Source organism: Lacerta agilis, chromosome 2 (assembly GCF_009819535.1).
Source record: "Lacerta agilis isolate rLacAgi1 chromosome 2, rLacAgi1.pri, whole genome shotgun sequence".
In the NCBI taxonomy this organism is placed as follows: domain Eukaryota; kingdom Metazoa; phylum Chordata; class Lepidosauria; order Squamata; family Lacertidae; genus Lacerta; species Lacerta agilis.
Genome location: NC_046313.1, coordinates 120032152 through 120056149, shown reverse-complemented (window position 1 = coordinate 120056149; position 23998 = coordinate 120032152). Strand labels below are relative to the sequence as shown.

At 48.3% G+C, this 23998-nt stretch overlaps 2 protein-coding genes across 2 annotated transcripts in view; both read left to right on the top strand.

Annotated features, from left to right (window-relative positions):
* The window catches only part of LOC117042608 (zinc finger protein 208-like), a 39033-nt gene extending 28999 nt beyond the window's left edge, over nucleotides 1–10034 (top strand). Inside the window, exon 3 of the mRNA XM_033142146.1 lies at nucleotides 8176–10034. Coding sequence (XP_032998037.1) covers nucleotides 8176–9469 — 1294 coding nt within the window. The 3' untranslated portion in view covers nucleotides 9470–10034. The remainder of the gene's footprint in view (nucleotides 1–8175) is intronic.
* Nucleotides 836–1421, top strand: LOC117042281 (activated RNA polymerase II transcriptional coactivator p15-like). The gene has a single exon (XM_033141815.1). The coding sequence runs from the start codon at nucleotides 843–845 to the stop codon at nucleotides 1215–1217; it is 375 nt and encodes a 124-aa protein (XP_032997706.1). The 5' UTR covers nucleotides 836–842; the 3' UTR covers nucleotides 1218–1421.
* Nucleotides 10035–23998: the final 13964 nt, after the last annotated feature.

Genomic DNA, 23998 nt, shown 5'->3' with positions numbered 1-23998 from the left:
CCAGTGTCCATGTTGAGTCCTGTTGTTGTATTATTGTGGGTGAGGAGTTGTTTGAAGTTGGGTGGCTGTCTGTAGGCGATGAAGGGTCTTCCAGAGCTTGAGAAAGAGAACTGTCATTGTCTAGGAGAGGTTGTAGATCTCTGATGATGTGTTGTACTGTTTTAACTTGGGAGCTGTATGTGATTACTAGTGGTGTTCTGTTGTTTTCTTTTTTGGGTCTGCTAGCAGCAAGTTATCTCTGTGTATCAGTCTGGCTCTGTTGATCTGTTGTTTAACTTCATCAGGTGGATATTTTAGTTCTAAAAAGGTTTGCTGTAGATCTCTTAGGTGAGAGTCTCTGTGGAGTTGGAACAGATGCGGCTGTAATGTAGGGCCTGGCTATATGCAATGGATTGTTTGGTATGTTTGGGATGGTAGCTAGAAGCATGTAGATAGGTTTGTCGGTCAGTTGGTTTACGGTATAAGGTGGTGTTTGAAGTTGTTGTGAGTAAGGACAAAATGACAGAGTTTGGTAGCAAAGTCCGCTGTGGTTTTATCCAAAATGGTGTTCCTTATAGCTTGTAAACCATTGTTGTGTGGGATGTTGGTATACAGAGATTCCACATCCATAGTGACTAGAATAGTATTGTTAGGAAGATTGTATTTTTCTCAGAAAATCTGTGTTGCCACGTACGTAGCTGGGAGCACTGATGGCATATGGTTTCAGAACACAGTCCATATAACCGGAAACCCCCACTGTAATGGTGCCGATACCTGAGATGATGGGGAGTCCTGGATTTCCTGGTTTGTGTATTTTAGGTAGAAGATAGAAAGTTCCTGGTCGAGGTTCTGCTGGTGTGTTCATGAGGATCTGTTCTTGGATGTGTGGGGGTAGCTCCTTAACAATCTTGAGTGGAACAATGCCGAAATCAAAAGAACTTGTGTCTCCAAGCTCATCCGCCAGTGATTCTGACAGTGAGGTTGACAAAAAGGTGAAAAGGAAAAAACAAGCAGTTCAAAGTAGCAACAGAGATGAGAATACGTTTCAGATTGGTAAAATGAGATATGTAAGTGTTGGTGATTCTAAAGGTATAGTCCTAATTGATACTAGAGAATACTGGATGGATCAAGAAGGTGAAGTGAAACCAGGCAGAAAAGGTATCTCTCTAAATCCAGAACAGGGGAGCCAGTTGAAGGAACAGATTACTGTTACTGATGAAGCAGTAAGAAAACTGTAAAGATGAGCCATGAAGAAACTCTACTGTTATAGGTTTAAGTGGACTTTTTACATTGGCATTCATTTTCTAAACTATTTGTTTTCCAAGCTATTGGATATTTGGATTGCAAAACCATTTGTAAGATGAGCGCTTTTTGTAATGTGCATTAAAAGTATTCTGGGTGAAGTTACAAATGTGTATACTATTATTAAACAGGTGTTATGTTCTCACATCATGGTGTAAAATAAAATACATTCAGTTTAAAAAAAGTAATAAAAATTATTTTTTTTAAAAAAAAACACTCATGTAATCTTTGTTCTGAGCATTTTCCTTTTTGCTCTGCTTAGAGATTAAGAGGTTTGTTGCAACAAATAAATGATCAGGCCTTCTGGCCACTGACTTGCTTCCTCATTGCTTGGCTGCGGTCTCGCGTTTTCTGATCCATCCAGCATTCGCAGGGCTAGACTCCAGGGAATTGTTCTTCTAACTGGATGGAATTGGGGAGCTGTCAAAACCAAACCCCATTTCCCCCCATAACACAAAAGTCACAGAGTCCAGCCTGCTGCTGTATGTGCCCCAATCCATAAAACAATGTTGGAGAAGCTACGTCTAAGATCACACCTTTCCTTTTTGGAGGGGAGAAGATAGTTGTCCCCAGGTGACTGCTCAGTGTCCCAGTAAGGCTGCTTTGGGGGGGGGGAGCCCTCTTCTTTGGTTCCTCTCAGGCAGCAAATGTCTTTGGCTCCCCCCTCCCTGAAGGCTGCCTCCATCTCTGAGCTTCAAAGAGGATCTTGCAAGGCAAACATTGGGAGGAGTCCCCCCCCCATCAGCCCTTCTCCCACTCTTCTGATCTGCAGAAGGAACGGGGATCCCTTCTCTACCTTCCTCTCACTCCCCAGCCCCCCTCACCCCATCTGCCCTGTTTTGCGAGGGGAGGAGAAGCACCCTCCTCTCTCCCTCCCCAAACCTCCCAATTAGGTGACTCCTCTTCCTCCTCTTCTCTTCCGAAAATGAGGGTGGAGACCCTGCAGGATGGCTCCCTCTCTAATCAGTCTTACAAATCCAGGTAGGTAGCTGTGTTGGTCTGACGCATATATATATTGAGAAGAGAAGACTCCCTAGAAAAGACCCTGATGTTGGGAAAGATGGAGGGCACAAGGAGAAGGGGACGACAGAGGATGAGATGGTTGGACAGTGTTCTCGAAGTGACTGGCATGAGTTTGGCCAAACTGCGGGAGGCAGTGAATGATAGGGGTGCCTGGCGTGCTCTGGTCCATGGGGTCACGAAGAGTCGGACACGACTGAACGACTGAACAACAACATATATATATATATATATATACACACATACATACACACACATTAAAAAATTGTCCAGTAGCACCTTAGAGACCAACTAAGTTTGTTCTTGGTATAAGCTTTTGTGTGCATGCACTCTTCTTCAGATACACTGAAACAGAAGACCAACTGAAGACTTTCACAAAGATACCCACAGCACCCCTAAAATTACGTCATGCAAACATCACCCATTGGGAGGGTCTGGGTGCAGCAACCTGAGCATCAGGGCTTGCCCCCCCCCTTCCCTTGACCCCCAGCTCACCCCCATCAAGTATGCAAAAGAGATATTGACATGTCCCTCTCTCTTTCCCAGCCAAGTTCATCACACCCTTTTGCCTTGATCTGGGTTTGCTATTGCTACCTGTCTGGCGCTCAGGTGTCAGGATGCCAGAGATGGGGCTCACGCTTCAGGGATCGGGGCTGCCCCCTCTCAAGTCCCAAGTCTCCCCCCGTGGGAGCCATTTCCTTACTGATCCCTGCCGCCTCCGGGGATCGAACCCGGGACCTTCTCGGGAAAGAAACAGGATAACGGAGCTGGTTCGGGAGGAGGAGGGAGGCGTCACTCATTCCTCCCCCTGGGTCAGTGAGCTCCGCTTCCTAGAGAGGCCGGAAGGGGGGTTGGAGGGGGAGGGGCCTCCATCCACATTTCCGGAAGAGGAGCAGGACTGCAGAGGAGGAGGAGGGGAAAAGGTGAGAGAGAGATATATATATATATAGGGGGAGATTTGGGGTTTTGGGGAGGTTAAAAAGGATGCGCTTTTCCTCCCCCTGAATTTGCAGGGAAGCTGGGAAGGGAGGGCAGGATTTGGGGAGGGTGAGAGGAAGTAGTGGAGTGCTCCCCCCTCCCCTTCTTTCTGTGGAAGGGCTGAGACTTGAACCCAAGCCCCAGTTCCCAGTCCCGGGTTCCCCCTGGCAGGAATTCCTGGGGCGCTCCTGGGTCCCTTTTGTGTAGAGAGAGGGAGTCCATGGAAGGGTTAAAGGGGGCGAGAGGGGCTGGATAGAGACCCCCCCCAGTCTCCCTCCTCTCCCCCCTCCCTGCTCTTCAGGAGGGAGAGGGGGGGATCCTTTGGGAGAGATTTGGCAGGAAGGGTGAGCCGGCCAGGGGGGCAAAGGGGAAACTCGGGGGTGGAGAGCAGAGGAAGGTGGGGGGCGCAGGGAGGGAAGGAGGGAGGGAAGCATCCCTGGGGGAGGGATTGAAGCCATCTTGGAGAAAGAGGGAGAGACTTGGGGGCTGCCTGCCTTGACTTCAAGTCGACCAGGGAGAGACCCTTGAACAGGAGGCCCGATCCACCCATTATCTGGATCTCAGTCCTTGCCCTGCCAGAAGTCCCAGATCAGCTGCTGCATCAGATGCTGGGGGCTGTTATAGGGAGTCCAAGCATTGGGGGGAAAGAGGAAAGGGAGGGAGCCCACTTTATTACTTCCGCCCTTTCAGGCTTCTGTCTTGGCAGCTACAGTCTCTCCCACATGCCTGTGTTTCTGTGGAGAAGCATCGAAAGGGTTCCTGCCCAGAGATACCTGCGCCCAACTCCTTCTCTCCGTTCCACCTGGTTTCCTTTATTGCCACTATATCAGATCTCATGTCTGTGGGATTTAAGGGATTGGGAAGATTGCTATGGAGATGGGTGGGGTTTCCCCCCCCCCCAGCCTGTGTATTTATTATTACAATTGTTCTTGTTATTTATTTATTGAATCCCTCCCCAAACATAAATACATGTCCCCCTGTGGATTTGTAGTCAGTGGTACATCCGGCCCAATCTGCATCAGTATACCCAAACCTTTCAGGATTACTAACAGCTGGCAACCTCAATCTACAATTCATTGTGCCCTTCAAATACCGTACCAGTCCTATTCAGAGGGGGCAGCCCTGTTTAGGGAAATTTTTAACCTGTGATATTTTAAATGTATTTTAATATCTGTTGGAGGCTGCCCAGAGTGGCTGGGGGGACCCAGTCAGATGCGCGGGGTACAAATAAATTATTATTATTATTATTATTATTATTATTATTATTATTATTATTATTATTATTATTATTCCTACTAATTAGCTAAGTCCTACAGCATTAGCTAAGTCAGGTCTACAAGTGGTAACAATATACAAAAGTCTACCAATTGCTGACCTGTATTCTATGTTGTCAGGCAATGGTTTCAAATCCTGCTGATTCTTCAAGAAGTCAATAGCCATGGGCGTTGCAACTGGGTGTGCATCTTGCATTTGCACATTGTGGATAAGGTCATAAATCTTTTTTCTTGATTTAGAAGAAATGACTGACCCATTTTCTTCTCTTCCTCTTCTGCCCCTCTTCAGAAAGTGGTGGTGGGGGATGAGTGTTCAGACCCCTGGGCTCTCACTTGTGGGGTGCCTCAGGGTTCTGTCCTCTCCCCCATGCTTTTCAACATCTATATGCAGCCGCTGGGAGAGATCATCAGGGGGTTTTGGCTGGGTGTTCATCAGTAAGCGGATGATACCCAGCTCTACCTCTCTTTTAAATCAGAACTAGTGAAGGCTGTGAAGGTCCTGTGTGAGTGTCTGGAGGCGGTTGGAGGATGGATGGCGGCTAACAGATTGAGGTTGAATAATAATAATAATAATAATAATAATAATTTATTATTTGTACCCCGATCATCTGGCTGGGTCTCCCTGGCCACTCTGGGCGGCTTCCAACAAATATTAAAATACAATACAAAGTAACAGATTAAAAACTTCCCTAAACAGGGCTGCCTTCAGGTATTTTCTAAATGAAAGGTAGTTGGTTATATCTCTGACCCCTGATGGGAGGGCGTTCCACAGGGCAGGCGCCACTACCGAGAAGGCCCTCTGCCTGGTTCCCTGTAGCTTTGCTTCTCGCAGTGAGGGAACCGCCAGAAGGCCATTGGTGCTGGACCTCAGTGTCTGAGCTGAACGGTGGGGGTGGAGATGCTCCTTCAGGTCCTGACAAGACAGAAGTATTGTTTTTGGGGGACAGGAGGCGGGCAGGTGTGGAGGTCTCCCTGGTACTGAATGGGGTAACTGTGCCCCTGAAGGACCAGGTGCGCAGCCTGGGAGTCATTCTGGACTCACAGCTGGCCATGGAGGCGCAGGTTAATTCTGTGTCCAGGGCAGCTGTCTACCAGCTCCATCTGGTACGCTGGCTGAGACTCTACCTGCCAGCGGACTGTCTCGCCAGAGTGGTGCATGCTCTAGTTATCTCTCGCTTGGATTACTGCAGTGCACTCTATGTGGGGCTACCTTTGAAGGTGACCCGGAAATTACAACTAATGCAGAATGCGGTAGCTACACTGGTGACTGGGAGTGGCCTCCGAGACCACATAACACCGGTCTTGAGCACAATTCAAAGTGTTGGTGCTGACCTTTAAAGCCCTAAACAGGATGTAGACTGATCTTCTCCAGTCCTCTGGCCATTGCTGAGTTTTCCAAAGTTGCTGGCATATTGAGTGTAGCACCTTAACAGCATCATCCTTTAAAATTTTAAATAATTCAGCTGGAATATCATCACTTCAACCGGCCTTGTTATTAGCAGTGCTTTCTAAGGCCCATTTGACTTCACTCTCCAGGATGTCTGGCTCAAGGTCAGCAAACACACTACCTAGGGTGTACAAGACCTACATATATTTCTGGTATAATTCCTCTGTGTATTCTTGCCACCCCTTTTTGATGTCTTCTGTTTCTGTTAGGTTCTTCCCACTTTTGTCCTTTATTATGGTAATCTTTGGACAAAATGTTGGTTTCATATCTCCAATTTTCTTGAACAGATCTCTGGTTTTTCCATTCTGTTGTTTCCCTCTATTTCTTTGCATCACTCGTTTAAGAAGGCCCTCTTGTCCCTCCTTGCTTTTTTTTTTTTTGGAAATCTGCATTCAATTTCCTGTATCTTTCACTATCTCCCTTGCATTTTGCTTGCCTTCTCTCCCCCCGCTATTTGTAAGGCCTCATTGGACAGCCACTTTGCTTTCTTGCATTTCCTTTTCATTGGGATGGTTTTTGTTGCTGCATCCTGTTTAACGTTACAAGCCTCCGTCCATAGTTCTTCAGGCACTCTATCCACCAAATCTAAATCCTTAAACCTGTTCCTCACTTCCACAAGGGATTTTATTTAGATTGTATCTTACTGGCCCAGTGGTTTTTCCTACTTTCTTCAGTTTAAGCTGGAATTTTACTATAAGAAGCTGATGGTCTGAGCCACAGTCAGCTCCAGGTCTTGTTTTTGCTGACTGTATAGAGCTTCTCCATCTTTGGCTGCAGAGAATATAATCAATCTGATTTTGATGCCGCCCATCTGGTAATGTCCATGTGTAGAGTCATCTCTTGTGTTGTTGGAAAAGAGTGTTTGTGATGACCAGCTTGTTCTCTTCACAGAACTCTATTAGCCTTTGCCCTGCCTCGTTTTAAACTCCAAGGCCAAACTTGCCAGTTGTTCCTTTTATCACTTGACTCCCTACTTTAGCATTCCAATCCCCTATAATGAGAAGAACATCCTTCTTTGGTGTCATTTCTAGAAAGTGTTGTAAGTCTTCATAGAATTGGTCAATTTCAGTTTCTTCAGCACTGGTAGTTGATGTATAAACTTGGATTACTGTGATGTTAAAAGGTCTGCCTTGGATTCGTATTGGGATCATGTCTCCATATAGGTGCTCTAAATCTTTTAAGATTTGAGACACATCATCTCTTCAAGTCAATCATGGAGCCCATATAAAATAATGATTCTGGCTTTACTATTCTTCAGCTTCCATGCTCTAATCTTGGCTAAATCCTCTTTACTTGAGCTAGTAGGCTTAGGATATTCAATACAGTGGTACCTTGGGTTACAAACACCTCGGGTTACAAACACTTCCGGTTACAAACTCTGCTAACCCGGAAGTAGTACCTTGGTTTAAGAACTTTACGTCAAGATGAGATCAGAAATTGTGTGGCGGTGGGAGGCTCCATTATCTAAAGTGGTACCTCAGATTAAGAATGGTTTCAGGTTAAGGACAGACCTCTGGAACGAATTTAGTTTGTAAGCAGAGGTACCACTGTAGCTTCCAAGACTTTTCTTGCTTCTATAAGTGCTATCAAATGTTACTGGCAATCAACAAAATTGTATTCATTTAACTTAGGACCCTGATGAATAGTGGGCAGGTTCATAAACACAGAGCAGCTCCCTTTAAGGGTTATGAAAGGCTGATGATGCATTACAATTATTTAACATTATTTCATTTGCCTTTCCCCAAAATTTGGAACATATGGAGGATAGGAGAGAATGTATGAGACGTTAAAATAAGAACAGGTGCTGATTAATGTTTGTAATATTCCTTTGTTCTCTTCCTAGAAAGCAAATAGGATTTCCTCCCCCCTTCGCCCTCCAAAGCAGACAATGGAGAAGGCAGTCAGAATTCTGGGGGGCCGTTTCAATGGGAATAACGAAGAAGCCATGAAAAAACCATTTAGATGTATGGAGTGTGGAAAGAGCTTCACTACTAGTGGAACACTAAAACAACATCAGTCACACACAGGAGAGAAACCATTTAAATGCATGGAGTGTGGAAAGAGATTTACTGAGAGTGGAAATCTTAGAATTCATCAACAGACTCACATGGGGGAGAAACCTTTTAAATGTATGGAGTGTGGAAAGAGCTACTGTCAAAGTGGACACCTTAGAATTCATCAACGGACTCACACAGGGGAGAAACCATTTAAATGCATGGAGTGTGGAAAGAGATTTACTGAGAGTGGAAATCTTAGAATTCATCAACGGACTCACACAGGGGAGAAGCCATTTAAATGTATGGAGTGTGGAAAGAGCTACAGTCAAAGCGGACACCTTAGAATTCATCAACGGACTCACACAGGGGAGAAACCATTTAAATGCATGGAGTGTGGAAAGGGCTTCACTCATAGTGGAACACTTAGAATTCATCAACAGACTCACACAGGGGAGAAGCCATTTAAATGTATGGAGTGTGTAAAGAGCTACAGTCAAAGTGTACACCTTAGAATTCATCAACGGATTCACAAGGGGGAGAAACCATTTAAATGTATGGAGTGTGGAAGTAGTTTCAGTGCAAGTGGAAAACTTAGAATTCATCAACGGACTCACACAGGGGAGAAGCCATTTAAATGCATGGAGTGTGGAAAGGGCTTCACTAACAGTGGAAACCTTAGAATTCATCAACGGACTCACACAGGGGAGAAACCATTTAAATGCATGGAGTGTGGAAAGGGCTTCACTAACAGTGGAAACCTTAGAATTCATCAACGGACTCACACAGGGGAGAAGCCATTTAAATGCATGGAGTGTGGAAAGGGCTTCACTAACAGTGGAAACCTTAGAATTCATCAACGGACTCACACAGGGGAGAAACCATTTAAATGCATGGAGTGTGGAAAGGGCTTCACTAACAGTGGAAACCTTAGAATTCATCAAAGGACTCACACAGGGGAGAAGCCATTTAAATGCATGGAGTGTGGAAAGGGCTTCACTAACAGTGGAACCCTTAGAATTCATCAACGGACTCACACAGGGGAGAAACCATTTAAATGCATGGAGTGTGGAAAGGGCTTCACTAACAGTGGAACCCTTAGAATTCATCAACGGACTCACACAGGGGAGAAGCCATTTAAATGCATGGAGTGTGGAAAGGGCTTCACTAACAGTGGAACCCTTAGAATTCATCAACGGACTCACACAGGGGAGAAGCCATTTAAATGCATGGAGTGTGGAAAGGGCTTCACTAACAGTGGAACCCTTAGAATTCATCAACAGACTCACACAGGGGAGAAGCCATTTAAATGTATGGAGTGTGGAAAGAGCTACAGTCAAAGTGGACACCTTAGAATTCATCAACGGACTCACACAGGGGAGAAACCATTTAAATGTATGGAGTGTGGAAGTAGTTTCAGTGCAAGTGGAGTTCTTACAAATCATCAACAAACATGCACGGGAGAAACCATATAAGTGCTTGGGAAGTGAATAGATATTCAGTTGTAGGGGAAATCTTACAAACCGTCAAAAGACTTTGATGGGTAAGATATGTAAGAGTGGAAAATCTACAGGCTTTCAATTAACTGAAAGAAGAGAAACTTTTTAAATAGAAGGAATGTGGAATCTGCTTTGGTTATTATGGAATGCTTTTTCGAGTGTAGAACCTCTCCGAGTTGACAGTTTCTCTCGCATCATAAACGGGAAATCGATCTTCAATACATGCTGTGTATGTGAGCTTTGGTTGTTTGTAGGTAACATTGTCTAGACATGTATTTAAAGTAATGAAGGTAACATTTCACAATAGCAAGTATAATATAATATTTAGTGTACTGTTAGATAGGGGGAGTGTGTGAGTCTGGAGTGCTGCTTCTGAATGAGGATGGACAGCGAAACTCCTGTTAGCAAACTCCTGAGCATACCTGGTGAGTCTCTCACCCTTTGCAGCAACAGACTTACTATCCAAGTCAACAGGTAGTTTTCCTAATGTCAGGTAGTTGTTTATCTCGAACTATGATGGGAGGGCGTTCCACAGGGCGGGCGCCACTACCGAGAAAGCCCTCTGCCTGGTTCCCTGTAACATAGCTTCTTGCAGTGAGGGAACCACCAGAAGGCCCTTGGCATTGGATCTCAGTGTCCGGGCTGAACGATGGGGGTGGAGACGCTCCTTCAGGTATACTGGACCGAAGCCATTTAGGGCTTTAAAGGTCAACACCAACACTTTGATTTGTGCTCGGTAACGTACTGGGAGCCAATGTAGGTCTTTCAAGACCGGTGTTATGTGGTCCCAGTGGCCACTCCCAGTCACCAGTCTAGCTGCCACATTCTGGATTAATTGCAGTTTCCGGGTTACCTTCAAAGGTAGCCCCACATAGCGCACATTGCAGTAGTCCAAGCGGGAGAAAACTAGAGCATGCACTCTGGCAAGACAGTCTGCGGGCAGGTAGGGTCTCAGCCTGCGTACCAGGTGGAGCTGGTAAACAGCCACCCTGGACACAGAGTTAATCTGCACCTCCATGGACAGCTGTGAGTCCAAAATGACTCCCAGGCTGCGCACCTGGTCCTTCAGGGGCTCAGTTACCCCATTCAGGACCAGGGGATCCCCCACACCCGCTCGCACCCTGTCCCCCAAGAATAGTACTTCTGTCTTGTCAGGATTCAACCGCAATCCATTAACCACCATCCATCCTCCAACTGCCTCCAAGCTTAAAACAGAACATGAAGGAAATAACAGATGAAGAAGCTGGAAACGGTGGATTTTTTGGGGGGGGGACTTGTGGGGGATGGGAAAGGTAATGGGAAGGGTTGTGATGGACAGGAGGGGGTGGGGTAAAGTAGGAATACTTAAAGGGGATATTATAAAGGCTGACCACGGAACTCCGAAACCAGAGGGAAAACGGTGTATGAGATAGGAAGAAACATTTAGGTAAATGATAAGATGTGGTTTTTTTAATATTTGATAATACTTTAATATTTGATAATATTTTAATATGTAATATTTGAAATTGGAATCAGAAGAAATATAGGCTACAGTATAACTAAGTTTAGTTAAGAGAGGATAAAAGAAGTTGAGATGTGGAATTCGATGTTTTGTTTGATAAGAATAAGATTCAAGATATGTTGATTATAATTGTAAGATTAAGTTTAGGTGTAAGAAAGTAGATTCTACAATGTTACAAAGTTACTAAAGAAGATTAGAAATGAACGCAGAAGTGAGGACGCGAGGAAGTCCCAAACTTAGGATTATAAAGAGGATAAGGATGGATAAATAAGTGTTTTGTTTGTGTTTATTTTGTTTTGTAGTTTTTGTAGTGTTTGTATTTGTATTTGTGTATGTTTATTATTAAAATCCAATAAATTCTTATTTTTAAAAAAATGACTCCCAGGCTGCACACCTGGTCCTTCAGGGGCACAGTTACCCCACTCAGGACCAGGGAGTCCCCCACACCCACCCCGCCCCCTGTCTCCCAAAAACAGTACTGTCTTGTCAGGATTCAGCCTCAATCTCTTTGCTACCAGCCATCCTCCAATCGCCTCCAGGCACTCACACAGGACCTTCACTGCCTTCACTGGTTCTGATTTAAAAGAGAGGTAGAGCTGGGTATCATCCACATACTGATGAACACCTAGCCCAAACCCCCTGATGATCTCCACTTTCTTAACACGGCCCAGGAGGAAGGAGTGCAACCACTGTATAACAGTGCCCCCAGCTCCCAACTCATCTAGACGGTTCAGAAGAATGTTATGGAAACAGCTCTCACCTTTGTCCCTAGCCCGCCAGAGATTACCGACCAGCGCGACCAAGGCAGTTTCAGTCCCATGATGAGGCCTGAATTGCAATTGGAAGGGATCCAAATGGTCTGCATCCTCCAGGAGAGCTTGGAGTAGTTCAGCAACCATCCGCTCAATCACCTTGCCCAAGAATGGTAGATTTGAGACTGGGCGATAGTTTTCCATATTGGCCGGTTCTAAAGATGTTTTTTTTAAGAAGCAGTTTAATGACTGCCTCTTGCCCATCGCCCAGCCCAGGTGGTTGGTTTCACTCATCCAAGCAGCCTGTCCACATCCTCGGAGGTAACAGATTGGAATTGACCCTGTGGAGTCTACCTCTTTCTGAATCTGAGCGATTTTATCTGCAAAAAACTTTGCAAAAGCATTGCAGGAGATCTTGGGGTCCCTATCAGGCCCCGATGATGATGGTGGTTCTGACAGATTGTGAACCACCTGTAAGAGTCTCCTGCTGCTGTTTTCTGCAGATGCAATAGAAACGGTGAAGAAGGTCCTCTTTGCCATCGCCATCGCCACTTGGTAGGCTCGAAGTTGAGCTCTAGCCCATGTCCGGTCTGATTCAGAACAAGTTTTCCGCCACCGGCGCTCTAGCTGTCTCAGCGACTGTTTCATTGCCCTCAGCTCCGGGGGAAGCCATTGGGCTGTCTGGGCTCCATGCAGTTGGAGAGGGCAATTCGGAGCCAGAGAGTCAATAGCCCTGGTTAACTCCACATTCCAGCGGGCCACCAGGGAACCAGCTGAAAGGCCATCAACATGAGATAAAACATCCCCTACCACTCTCTGTAAGCCAATTGGATCCATTAAGTAGCGGGGGCGGACCATCCGAATTGGTCCTACCTCTCAGCAGAGGGGAAGGGTTGCGGAGAAGTCCAGTTGCACCAGGATGTGATCTGACCATGGCACTTCTTTTGTTTCGCTTTTACTCAGTGTCAGATCACCAACATCCATAGAGGTAAACACCAGGTCTAAAGCATGTCTGTGGCTATGATTTGGGCTGAACTTATTCAGGGACAGCCCCATGGAGGCCATGTTTTCCACAAAGTCCCGAGCGGCCCCTTTTAAGGTCATGTCAGCATGGATGTTAAAGTCCCCTAAGACAACCAAGCTAGGTGTCTCCAGGAGAACATCTGCCACGGCCTGAAGCAGCTCAGCCAGGGAATCCTTGGTGCAGCGGGGAGGTCGGTACACCAAAAGGAATCCTGTACTGCCCCTATTATCCAACTTCCAGAATATCACTCAGAAAACTTGGTCTTCCCAATAGGACGCCTGGACACCCAACTAATGACTTCCTAAAAATCACGCCAATCCCGCCTCCCTGCCCAGATGGCCTGGGTTGCTGTGCATAAGAGAAACCTGGTGGACAAGCAGCGGTAAGGACAGGCCCATCTGCTTCATCCAACCAAGTCTCTGTCACACATGCCAGGTCAAATCCTCCATCCACAATCAGGTCGTGGATAGCAGTGGTTTTGTTCATCATTGACCAGGAATTACACAGCAACACTTGTGGGTATCCCTTGTTGATTCCAGTATCTGTCCGGTCAGGGCCAGACCCGGAGGCTGGGATAGTCCTCAAACAACGACTAAGCCTGCCTCCTCGGTATTGACGTGGTCTGGTCTTAGCGTGACTCCTCCTCCTGCCCGTGATCACTGAGATTGGGTGTCCCAGTGCATCCCCCCCCCCCCCGTGGAACTTGCCCCAGCCATTCTGTTGGCTGGGGCCCACTCCCAGGCAGTCCTGATCCCACCCCTTAAAACAAAACACAAACTATACAACAACCAGTAAAACCAAAACCAAAAACAGAACAGTTATACTAAAATTAATCCCCAACGAAATATCCAAACCCAACAAGCAAAAAGGAAAAGAGGAGAAAAGAATTGAAATGCCACCAACAGCTTAGGACATTTTCCAGACCCACTCTCTAGGCACTAGAGGGTCCTTTTTATGGCTGAGAGTGTGAGGGTCTGGGCCCCGCCCCCTAGGCCAGCTGGGAAAAGCCTTTGAGGGAGCAGGCCCTGCAGTCCTCACCACAGCCGATGGTCCCCTGTGTGTAAATTCAGCTCGGTATAAGGCCTTAGTACTGAAGTGTTTTGATTGTTGGAAACACTTCAAACCAACCTTAGTACACCTTGGAGCCCGGCACGCTTCCTTCAGCGCACGTACCTCTCCTGTACGTTCTCCTTGCTGCCGTCTCCTGTGCTATTCAGCAGAGTTATCTTCTCTTATCTTCTCTCACGCAGCGGGGTTGTGTATGCCAGCATATTACAGACAACAGAGTCCGGCTTCTTTCTAATCTAGAAGCTTTATTTTACAAGGCATAAATCTACATTCCTGGAGAGACGCAAGCCATGTTGGTGGCTTCTCCCTTCTCTCCGTTCTCCGGACAACAGAAAAAGAAAGTATCACATTACAAAGTACAACAGTACACAGAGCATCCGGTGACGCTCTTCCTCCTGTGGGTGGGACAATCTGGTTGAGCTTGTTAACTCTAAAAGCTCCAAACCTCTACACCCCCTCTTGTCCCGCACACAGGGGCGTTGTAAGCTTGCAGCTTACCTCACACAAAACCCTCACAGAACTCCCCATGACGTTGGAAGCTCAGGGGCTTCGTGAACCCAACCCTCTGGTTCACCTGACCAGGACAGTACTTCAGCTTCTCCAAGCCGGTCTGAACGCACACGTCTCGAAAGAGAACGTCTAGGTGTTTGGGTCTGGCCTTGACTTGTCCAGACTCTGCCACCAACAAAACAGAGTTGGTTGTCCTCCCAAACCATCACGGGCAGGCAACTCTGAACGCAGATCTCCTGGACCAAACACCTATAGAACTCCAGTTCCCTGCAAAGCACTGACAACGCACTGTACCTGGCTTCTGCACGAGAACGAGCAATGAGGCTCTGGCACCGGGACTTCAGCCCGCCTAAAGCTCCTCCACACTGTACAACCATTTCAGACACAGATTTCCTGTCCTTGGAATTTGCCCAACCGCCGTCGCACCAGCGCGTGAGCTGGGGCTCACCGGTAGCTGACAACTGCAGGCAAAACTCCTTAGTCTCCTGCAAACTCTGGAGCACTCTCACCATGCCATTCCAGGCATGCACGCTGGGATTTGCAGCCACCTTGCTGAACAGATTCACAGCAACTGCTATGTCAGTTTTGCTCAACCGTGAAGGAAACAACAGCCTCCCAGGAGCTGACCTAAACACCTCGGGGCTCTCGAACTCAGAGCGTTCCCCGGTCTGACTGTCCTCACCTAGACACGTCTCCATGGGTGTTCTGACATTAGCACTTTCAGACACTCTGAACTTCTTCAACAACTGCACTACCTTGCCAGTCTGATTGAGCAAGACACTACCGTCTTCGGCTCTGTCTACCTGCACACCTAGGTAAACACCAACAGGGCTTAGGTTCCTGAGCTGGAAAGACTGACCAAGCTCCTCTGCGAACCGTTGCACCTGTCCCCTGGACTCCGCCAGGTAAAGCATGTCCGCACCGGACTGCAGAACTAGCTCCTGCTCTGGACTTACTCCTGCCAGAAACAGGCAGCTATCAGCACAACTCTGGCTGACACCTAGCTTTCTCAAAGCTTCTTGCACGCCTGAGGACCAATCTCTGGCTGACTCCTTCAAGCCAGTGATTGCCTCGTGCAAACTCCACACTTGATTTGGTCTGTTGTCCTCGAACCCTGGCGGAGGTACCTCGTACCTCTCCTCATCCAGGTCGGAATCCAAACAGGCATCCAAACCAAAGTGGCTTGCCTCAAAGCTGCTTTGAGTTGCGACCGCTAACAGCATGCGCGTGGTTTCGCTTATGAGAGAGAGCGCGTCCAGTACCTCGTAACAATGGACCCCCTCCTCCTGAGTGAAACCTCTGGCTACTGACCTAGCCTCGCACTGCAACTCGCCAGTTGCTGCCGTCTTGAGTCTGCACGCCCAACGACCTTCTGACAGCGTCGCGGTTGTGCACACACCCAAAGACCTCATTGAGCTTACCTGCTCTACCATGGCATCCTGCCATTTCTGGGCCTCACCTTGAGATACCCATTGAACCTTCACAAGGCTTTCCGGTTCACACTGAACCAAACAAGCACTCACGCTAGTGGCCGTGAACCTTTCGGGCAGAATCCCTTCAGTGGATCGTGCAGACTGCTGTGATACCACTTCAGATTCTCCCTCTGTTCCAGTTGCACTGGATTCCACCTGCACGTCCTTGACGTCAGGCATCTCACCTACAGACTTGCTGCGCCTGTGCATCCTAACTGAACCACTTAAGGATGACATTGGCGCGCCTTTGGGCTCCTGCTTCACTGCCAAAGAACCCCCCTCTTGCACCAGGACGAGACCTGCGTCAGGCTCTCCTGGAGAAGAGTTGCCACACAAAGAGTCACCATGCGTGGCCTGCCTCCTAGTCCGTGACATAGGAGATGCGGGTGCACTCCCAGGCTGCTGCCTTGGAGTCACCACTAGCTGCGCTGCACCCTGGTGATGACCGGGAACTCGGCCCGAGCCACCAGCAGTTGCCAAAACCACAGCAATACCCCCTCTTGGGGCTGATCCACCTGGACCATCACCGCCACCAGCAGGTGGCGTATCTGCCTGTCCATCACTGACAGGACCATCCAGAACATCAGGGCTTCTAGGGATGTGTTCCAATCCATTCTGCTCAAAGAATTCAGCACTCCTGCTGACTAGAACCTGGGTCTGGTCACTATCTGGGTTAACTAACCTCCAGCTACGCAAGCTGGGTTCATACCCACAGAAAAACACTTTCGGAACCTTGGTACCACCCAGTTCCACCCAGAACCCTTGTGGAAGCTCTGCATCCAAGAGCATGTCTTCAGTGGCAGCATGCAGCATCCTTTGCTGCCTCTCTGCAAGACCACATACCTGTGAAGAAAGCAGGTTAGTCACACTGTGCTTACTCCCCCTCTCACTGAGGACCTGGGAACAGCCTACTCCAGTAGAAACCTGCTGTTCCACTGCAACCAGTGGTGCTGCCTCAGTTGCCTCCTTGAGCAACGCAGACCACATGTGGTGAGAGAAAACATCAGCCAAACACTCAGAACAACACGCTCCCCCCAGGTTAGCTTCTGGCATCCCTTCAGAAACAGCCACATGAACCAGGGAAAAGGGACGCGTGGTTTCCCTTTCAGATGTGGGGTAGCAGGATGTCGACTCCTCGACCTTGCAAACCCTGCAATCAAGAAAGCTGTTACATGCCCTTAACTTGCACCCTTCAGAGAACTCAGGCTGCTTCAGCACACTGTCCCAGTGGCGACTTGCCAGCCTTTGGTACCACTGACACAAACATAAGTGGTGCACGGGCACATTGGTGCACTGAGCAAGCATTCCATCAGTGCCACCTCCCCCTGTTCTGGATTGAGACTTCTTAACAGCAAACAGCCCGTCCTGGCTGCCTTTCACGCGTAGAAGCATCTTCTGGCCCCTGCAATCAGAACAGGTGATAAGCACAAGGCAAACAGCAAAAACATTGGACAGAAGGTTTGACATAAACAACCAATACAGAGTTATGTCAACAGCCACAGAAAACGCCAGTTCTGTCCTTTGGATCTGTCCCTTGACTGTTAGCAAAAAGTCAAGCCTTTTCTTGCCTCCAACAGTCAGTACTTCAAACTGCTCTGTAGAAAAAGAGCTGCAGTTCCTCACAAGTCCACCAGGAGGAACGATGATGACGACGGCAACCATCACACGCAGCCCACCAGGGTTGGCCTCTCTCAGCGTTGCCTCGGTGACTGCATCACAACAGTAGGGCTTATCTCGGCTCCGTCCTTCTCACTCAGCTGGGCACGTGACCTGATGGCTGTGAGAAATGGCCTTGCCCTTATCTTCAGCCATGCACGTCAACAAAAGACCAGGTGCAGGCTACGTGCCAAAACACAGATCCACAGTCAATGCCTTTACACTGGCTTCAGACTTGGAAACAGCCCCTCCCTTTCTGGGAGCAAAGCCCACGGCGATCTGGCCCCCCTCCTGCTTTCCATGGCACTGTTGCTTCTCAACAGCCATAAGCCGAGCTGGGGGCGAGCTTTCCAAAGCCACTTCAGCCAGTCCCTCAGCCCCAGGAAACTGGGCTAGGGTCTTCTTTCAGGCTTCACAAGCACTGGCCAGACCTTCCTCCTCACAGGCGTTGGCCAGAACATCAACGCTCTCAGGGAACAGCCCTCTGCATTGAAACTGTGAGGCTGGGGGTGCTTGCAAACAAAAGCTTCCCTCCTCCTTGCTGGGAATGCTATGACTCCCTCCATCTTGCCCAGGGGTAGCGTACTTACGAATCTGTAGCTTCTCACCCGGCTCCACAGATGGGGGTTTCACCAGAGAGGGTACACTGCTTGGGCACACCTCAATCTGGGCTTCCCTGCTGCCTTCCAACCTCTAGCAGCAGGTTTTAGGCTCCTGAGCCATTCAGCAGACTGCTGAATGCTCCTGCTGGCAAAGCAAACTTCCCTGGATGCTCCATCACAGTCCAAGCCAGGGAGACACTTCTCAGCTTGGCACACACGTTCTGGATCCTTGGAACTGCTCCAGAATCAGTCCAGAATCGGGAAAAGCTTGGATCCATAACCTGAAGTGTTTTGATTGTTGGAAACACTTCAAACCAACCTTAGTACACCTTGGAGCCCGGCACGCTTCCTTCAGCGCACGTACCTCTCCTGTACGTTCTCCTTGCTGCCGTCTCCTGTGCTATTCAGCAGAGTTATCTTCTCTTATCTTCTCTCACGCAGCGGGGTTGTGTATGCCAGCATATTACAGACAACAGAGTCCGGCTTCTTTCTAATCTAGAAGCTTTATTTTACAAGGCATAAATCTACATTCCTGGAGAGACGCAAGCCATGTTGGTGGCTTCTCCCTTCTCTCCGTTCTCCGGACAACAGAAAAAGAAAGTATCACATTACAAAGTACAACAGTACACAGAGCATCCGGTGACGCTCTTCCTCCTGTGGGTGGGACAATCTGGTTGAGCTTGTTAACTCTAAAAGCTCCAAACCTCTACAAGTACTCTGTATATGCCTCCATAACACAGGAAGAATCTATGCTCCCTGCCTTGTGACGTCTCAACCCACATGTCAGACCCATCCATTGGCATCTTGGCTTTTTCCAGGTTTGCCTTGTCACTGTCCCAATCCAGGGAAAAACCTTGTAAACGACTGTATTTTCCGTATTTTTCGCTCCATAAGACACACCTGAACATAAGGCGCACCTAGTTTTTAGAGAAGGAAAGGGGGAAAGCCCCGTCACTTTTCTTCTTTATTACTGCTGTTGTAATGAATAATCATTCATAAATGTTATTGCATTACATTCTTTGTTAAATTATCTTTCCATTGATATATAATGTTATGGTATAACTCAGTGCTTTTTTTCTTTAAAATGTTTAGGGGTACTCTCATTTGACTCAAGAAAATCAACACTGGTGGGGAAATAATACACTTCAAATTGGGGAAAATAAATAAAGCGGTACCTTAGTTTTTGAAAAGCTTAGTTCTCAAACTACTGGGAACCTGAACACTTCAAACCCAGAAATGAGTGTTCCAGTTTTGGAACTTTTTTGGAAGCCAAACATGCTCTGTTCTGAGTATAACTTCCATTTGGAGTGCCATAGTTCCCTTTTCCTTGTGAGGGAAGGTAGGCCGGGCAGCAAGCGAGCAGCCAAGGGATGTCGCCCCCACCCCACCCCACCATGCTCTTGCTTGCAGGCATGGAGGAGTGGGATTGGGCTACTCTGCTAGGCTGCGTTGCTGCTTGCATGGGAACAGGAGCTGGGTCGTGGCTGCTGAGCTGGGGAGGTGCACAGACACCTCTGTTGGTTCTGGATGAACATCTAACTTCTGGTTCCAGGACCGCATCAGCTTCCTCATCCTCCTCCAACACTGGCATGTCTCCATATGGAACCTCCTCTTCATCTCTGGTACCGCTACGAATCTGGTCGTGGTAAGGTTAATGAAGAAAGCACACAAGATCTGGGACTTTTTCTGACTCCTCACATAAATCCACCACACTATTTCTAGTGTCAGCCTTGTTGTGCTCATCAAAGTAAATTGCTTGGTGTGCATTCACTTTGCCAGTTTGTAATTCCATTATTCTGTATCCTTTTCCTCCAGACGCGTATTCCACAAGGATACCTGCTTGCGCTCTGGAGTCAAGCTTGTGTCTCTGTTCTTTGGGAACATGGGAGCAGCATAGACTTCCAAATACACGAATGTGTGCCAGGTTGGGAATTCTCCTATGCCAAAGTTCAAAAGGTCTGTTCTAGAGATATACTGGAGTACTTGCTGCATCCGCCCACAACTTCTGATTGGCTCCTAAGACAGCCGGGGGGGGGGCGGAGCAAGCACTTTTGAAGGGTAAATGAAAGGAGGGAGAAAGGGGGGGGGGTTGGGAGAGGGATGGTCTGAGGGGAGACCTTGGAGGGGAAGGTAGGGAGAATCTCTCTGGCCAGAGGAAGGAGCCTCTCTGCTGGGAGAAGAGGCAGGTGGGAGTTCAAGGTGAGAAGCTGTGGGAAGGCAGGCGGAAGCGGGGTCTCCTTCCAGTTGGGGGGGGAGAGAAAAGAAGACACCCCAAGGCCAGGAGAAGGGCTGAGGGGACCCCCTGGGTCTGTGGGGCTGACTGGGAATCCCTCTGGATCGGCTGAGAGAGCAGGGAGCGGAGGGAAAGGGCCCCTTGCTCAGGAACCCCCCCAAGTCTGAATCTGCCAGGGAGCAGGGCTGCGTCCAGAGCATTGAATGGTGAGTGACACCTGTCACAACTCAGGTGAAGGAAGGGGCAGAAATGGAGTTAAACATTTGACCACCATGTCTAGAAAGCGGAACATCTGCCTAAAGCAGAACAACGGATTTTTGACAAATGGAAATGGAGAAAAGCTGTGCATGGACTTCTGTGTTTAATGCGGTGAACAAGGAATAAATTGACTTCTACTTGAAAGAACCTGTCTCCTGACACCACCTTTTCTTGGAAATAGCTCTTCTTCTTTGTTGAGCTTTGCCCAAGACTCTGAATCACTCAGTTTTCCCTCACACAAGAGAGGCTGAGGTAAATGGTAGAAATGCATTTAACTGGCGTAATGTGAGGTGGATCCATTATATTTCATTGGGGGCTGTTAGCAGGGACATAATGTGACTTTATTAATTGGAGGCTTGAAGTGGGATTCGGTACAGGGCCATTATAAAATTATCATAGAGAGTTGTGTAGCTGGAAGGCATTTATGCCAAATATGTAGGTGAAGAATCAACATACATGTTTTTGGAGATAATATCACCTTGAAAATAGATAAGTATATATGGAATTGGAAATGTTAACTCTTATAATGTTTTAGTGTTGTTGTTGTTGTTGTTGTTGTTACTTAGTGTTGTTCAATTACTCTGCTCTTTTAAAAAGAAAAAAATGTTTAAAAATAATAATAGTAAACAACTCTGAGGTTGGACCCGGTGAGCCCGGCTGGATCAGGAAAAGGGTCCACCTAGCCAGGCTGCTGTCTTGATGGCCTCTGAGCTGAGAATCAGGGAGAACTCTGCACATGCCCTGGGCCATCTGGATTCTGAGAGGAAGGGAGAGCGGCCAGTTGGGTGTGCTCAGCTTGTTGTTGTTGAGTCCTTTAGTAGTGTCCGCTCTTCATGACCCCATAGACCAGAGCACACAAGGCACGCCTATCCTTCACTGCCTCCACGCAGTTCTGCAAACTCATGCTAATCGTTTCGAGAACACTGTCAAACCATCTCATCCTCTGTCGTCCCCTTCTCCTTGTGCCCCTCCATCTTTCCCAACATCAGGGCCTTTTTCTAGGGATTCTTCTCTTCTCATGAGTGGCCAAAGTACTGGAGCCTCAGCTTCAGGAATCTGTCCTCTAGTGAGCACTCAGGGCTGATTTCTTTGAGAATGATAGGTTTTGATCTTCTTGCAGTCCATGGGACTCTCAAGAGTCTCCTCCAGCACCATAATTCAAAAGCATCAATTCTTCGGCGATCAGCCTTCTTGATGGTCCAGCTCTCACTTCCGTACATTACTATGGGAAAACCATAGCTTTAAAACTTATACGGACCTTTGTCGGCAAGGTGATGTCTCTGCTTCTTAGATGCTGTCTAGGTTTGTCATTTTTGTATTGTATCTTCAGATGAAGAGAAATATTGTTGTTAAGTCGTTCAGTCGTGTCCGACTCTTCGTGACCCATGGACCAGAGCACGCCAGGCACTCCTGTCTTCCACTGCCTCCTGCAGTTTGGTCAGGACTCATGTTCGTAGCTTTGGAGCTTGCCCCGCCCCATTGAGCCCCCCCAGATAAGTGTGCGCATTCCATTCCTTGCATGGGACACTTCCTCCTCTGAGCTATAACCATCTTAAATGCTGTAACCAGATAATACGACCTTGGAGAGCTGTGATGGGTGTGTGTGTGTTTGTGCGCGTGTGTGGCTTTTTTTTGGTGTGTGTGTTGTGTTGTTTTTGTTGTTTTTATGGATGGTGGTGCAATTCCGTGCACTTGTATAGCATTGTGCATTGACAATAAAGGGGGACTCGCTGAACTGGAGGTTTTGTTTTTTTTTGTTTTTTTTTTTAGGGGTGTCTGATGGAGCCATTTCTGAGCCCAAGACGCCTCCTGCCACTAGGCAGACTTTTGCCTCTTCTCCATCCCAGTCTGGTATCTCCCCTCCCCCATGGCCACCCATCTCTCTTGTGGTTAGTCTGGTTGGATGCGTGCTCTTTGGGGCAGAGTCCTTGGCACGGAGGGAGAAAGAGGGAGGGAAGGGGGGGCAGCCCCTGGAGCGCAGGCGCAGAAGCAGGAAAACTGAAGGCAGGGAGAGGGAGGAGCAGAGCTGGATTACTAAAGAGGACAGGAAGGGGAGGGGAGGGGGTCAAGTTCTTCCAGAGCGGAAGCCCCTCCCTCCCCCCCCCCGCTTTATTCTCTTTCCTTTGCAAAAGCTTCTTGGTCGGTTTCCTCTCTCTTCCCCCTGAGGGGTGCAGTGGGTAGAAGGGGGTCCCAGGGGTGCAGGGAGGCTGCATAGGGGCCCCTGTTCAGATCATGCATGGGGGGGGGGAGACCCCCCTCCAAGTCAGGGAGAGGGAGAGTCATGGCAGAGGGAAAGGGGGAGAAAAAGGCGGGGAGGAGGGAAGCGTAATTCGGTGTAACACTGAGGGATCAAGGAGGTCCAAACAAGCCGGGGAAGGAAGGTGGGCGCCCAGGGGCGGAGGGGCACGCTCCCAGCCTCGCTCCGTCCTGGCCTGGAGGTCATAAGGCACCTTTTGCTGCTCCGTTCCTGCCCTTTAGGTAGGGTTGCCACCTTTGGTTGGGCTAAATACAGGTGTCGGGTGTGTGTGTAATTGGGGGCTAAAAATTCCTTTACCTGGTGCAGAAATCTCTTCAAAGCAATCCATTACAATGATCCAATGGAAGCTGTCAGTCACTGCAAACGTTCCAGCAACAATATTGAAAGGAATTCTACTCCACCTGCTAGATTTCAGCCTGCGAGAAGGAGGAAGGGTGTAGGAATCCAGCCAAAAAGGGACGGACGGGCGGTGTTTGTGCATGGGGCTCCTCAGACACCAGCACCAGGGATGTTTCTTGCAAAGGGGCGCTGGGGGCTGGAGGGGGCTTTTATTTGGGGGAGGGGGTCTCCTTATTGGGGGGCTGCCAGGTCTCCTCGGGATGCAGGCTGGTGGGCGAATGGGGGGAGCTCCCCCTCAGGAGACGGTTATTCCCCTCTTGAAATCGAAGGGGGGGCTCTGGTTTCCCCTGGGGGGACATGGCCCTTGTTATGATCCTGTGATGACACGCACGAAACTTCCTTGCTCTTTCCGAATACATGAAGGACGGAAGGTTTAGCGGCTTAAAACGCGACAGAAGAAAAGCGCATCTCGCTCTTTTGAAGCCGGAGTCTGAAATTTCCTTTTTTGCTGCCAGAGTAAACTTTTGGGTGGAACTGACAGATTCCTGTTAAGCTTTATAGCCCTCCCTTCAGGTTATCCGGGGGGCTCCGGGGAAGATCTTTATTCACACGCGACGCAACAACGATGGAGACATCAGAAGAAGCTGAGAAGGCAAAGAGGGACTTGCAGATTTATCGAGAGCAGAGAGAGACCTCGATAATGCTCTTTCCAGGAGTTCCCTGCCTGGAGACCGATGACGCTGCCTCGGCTCGGAAGCGGATTGGACGCTCGCAAGGCGGGGAGGTGGAGTGGGCGGGGCTTGTGCAGGAGTTTCCCCCGGGGCTGAGCGGAG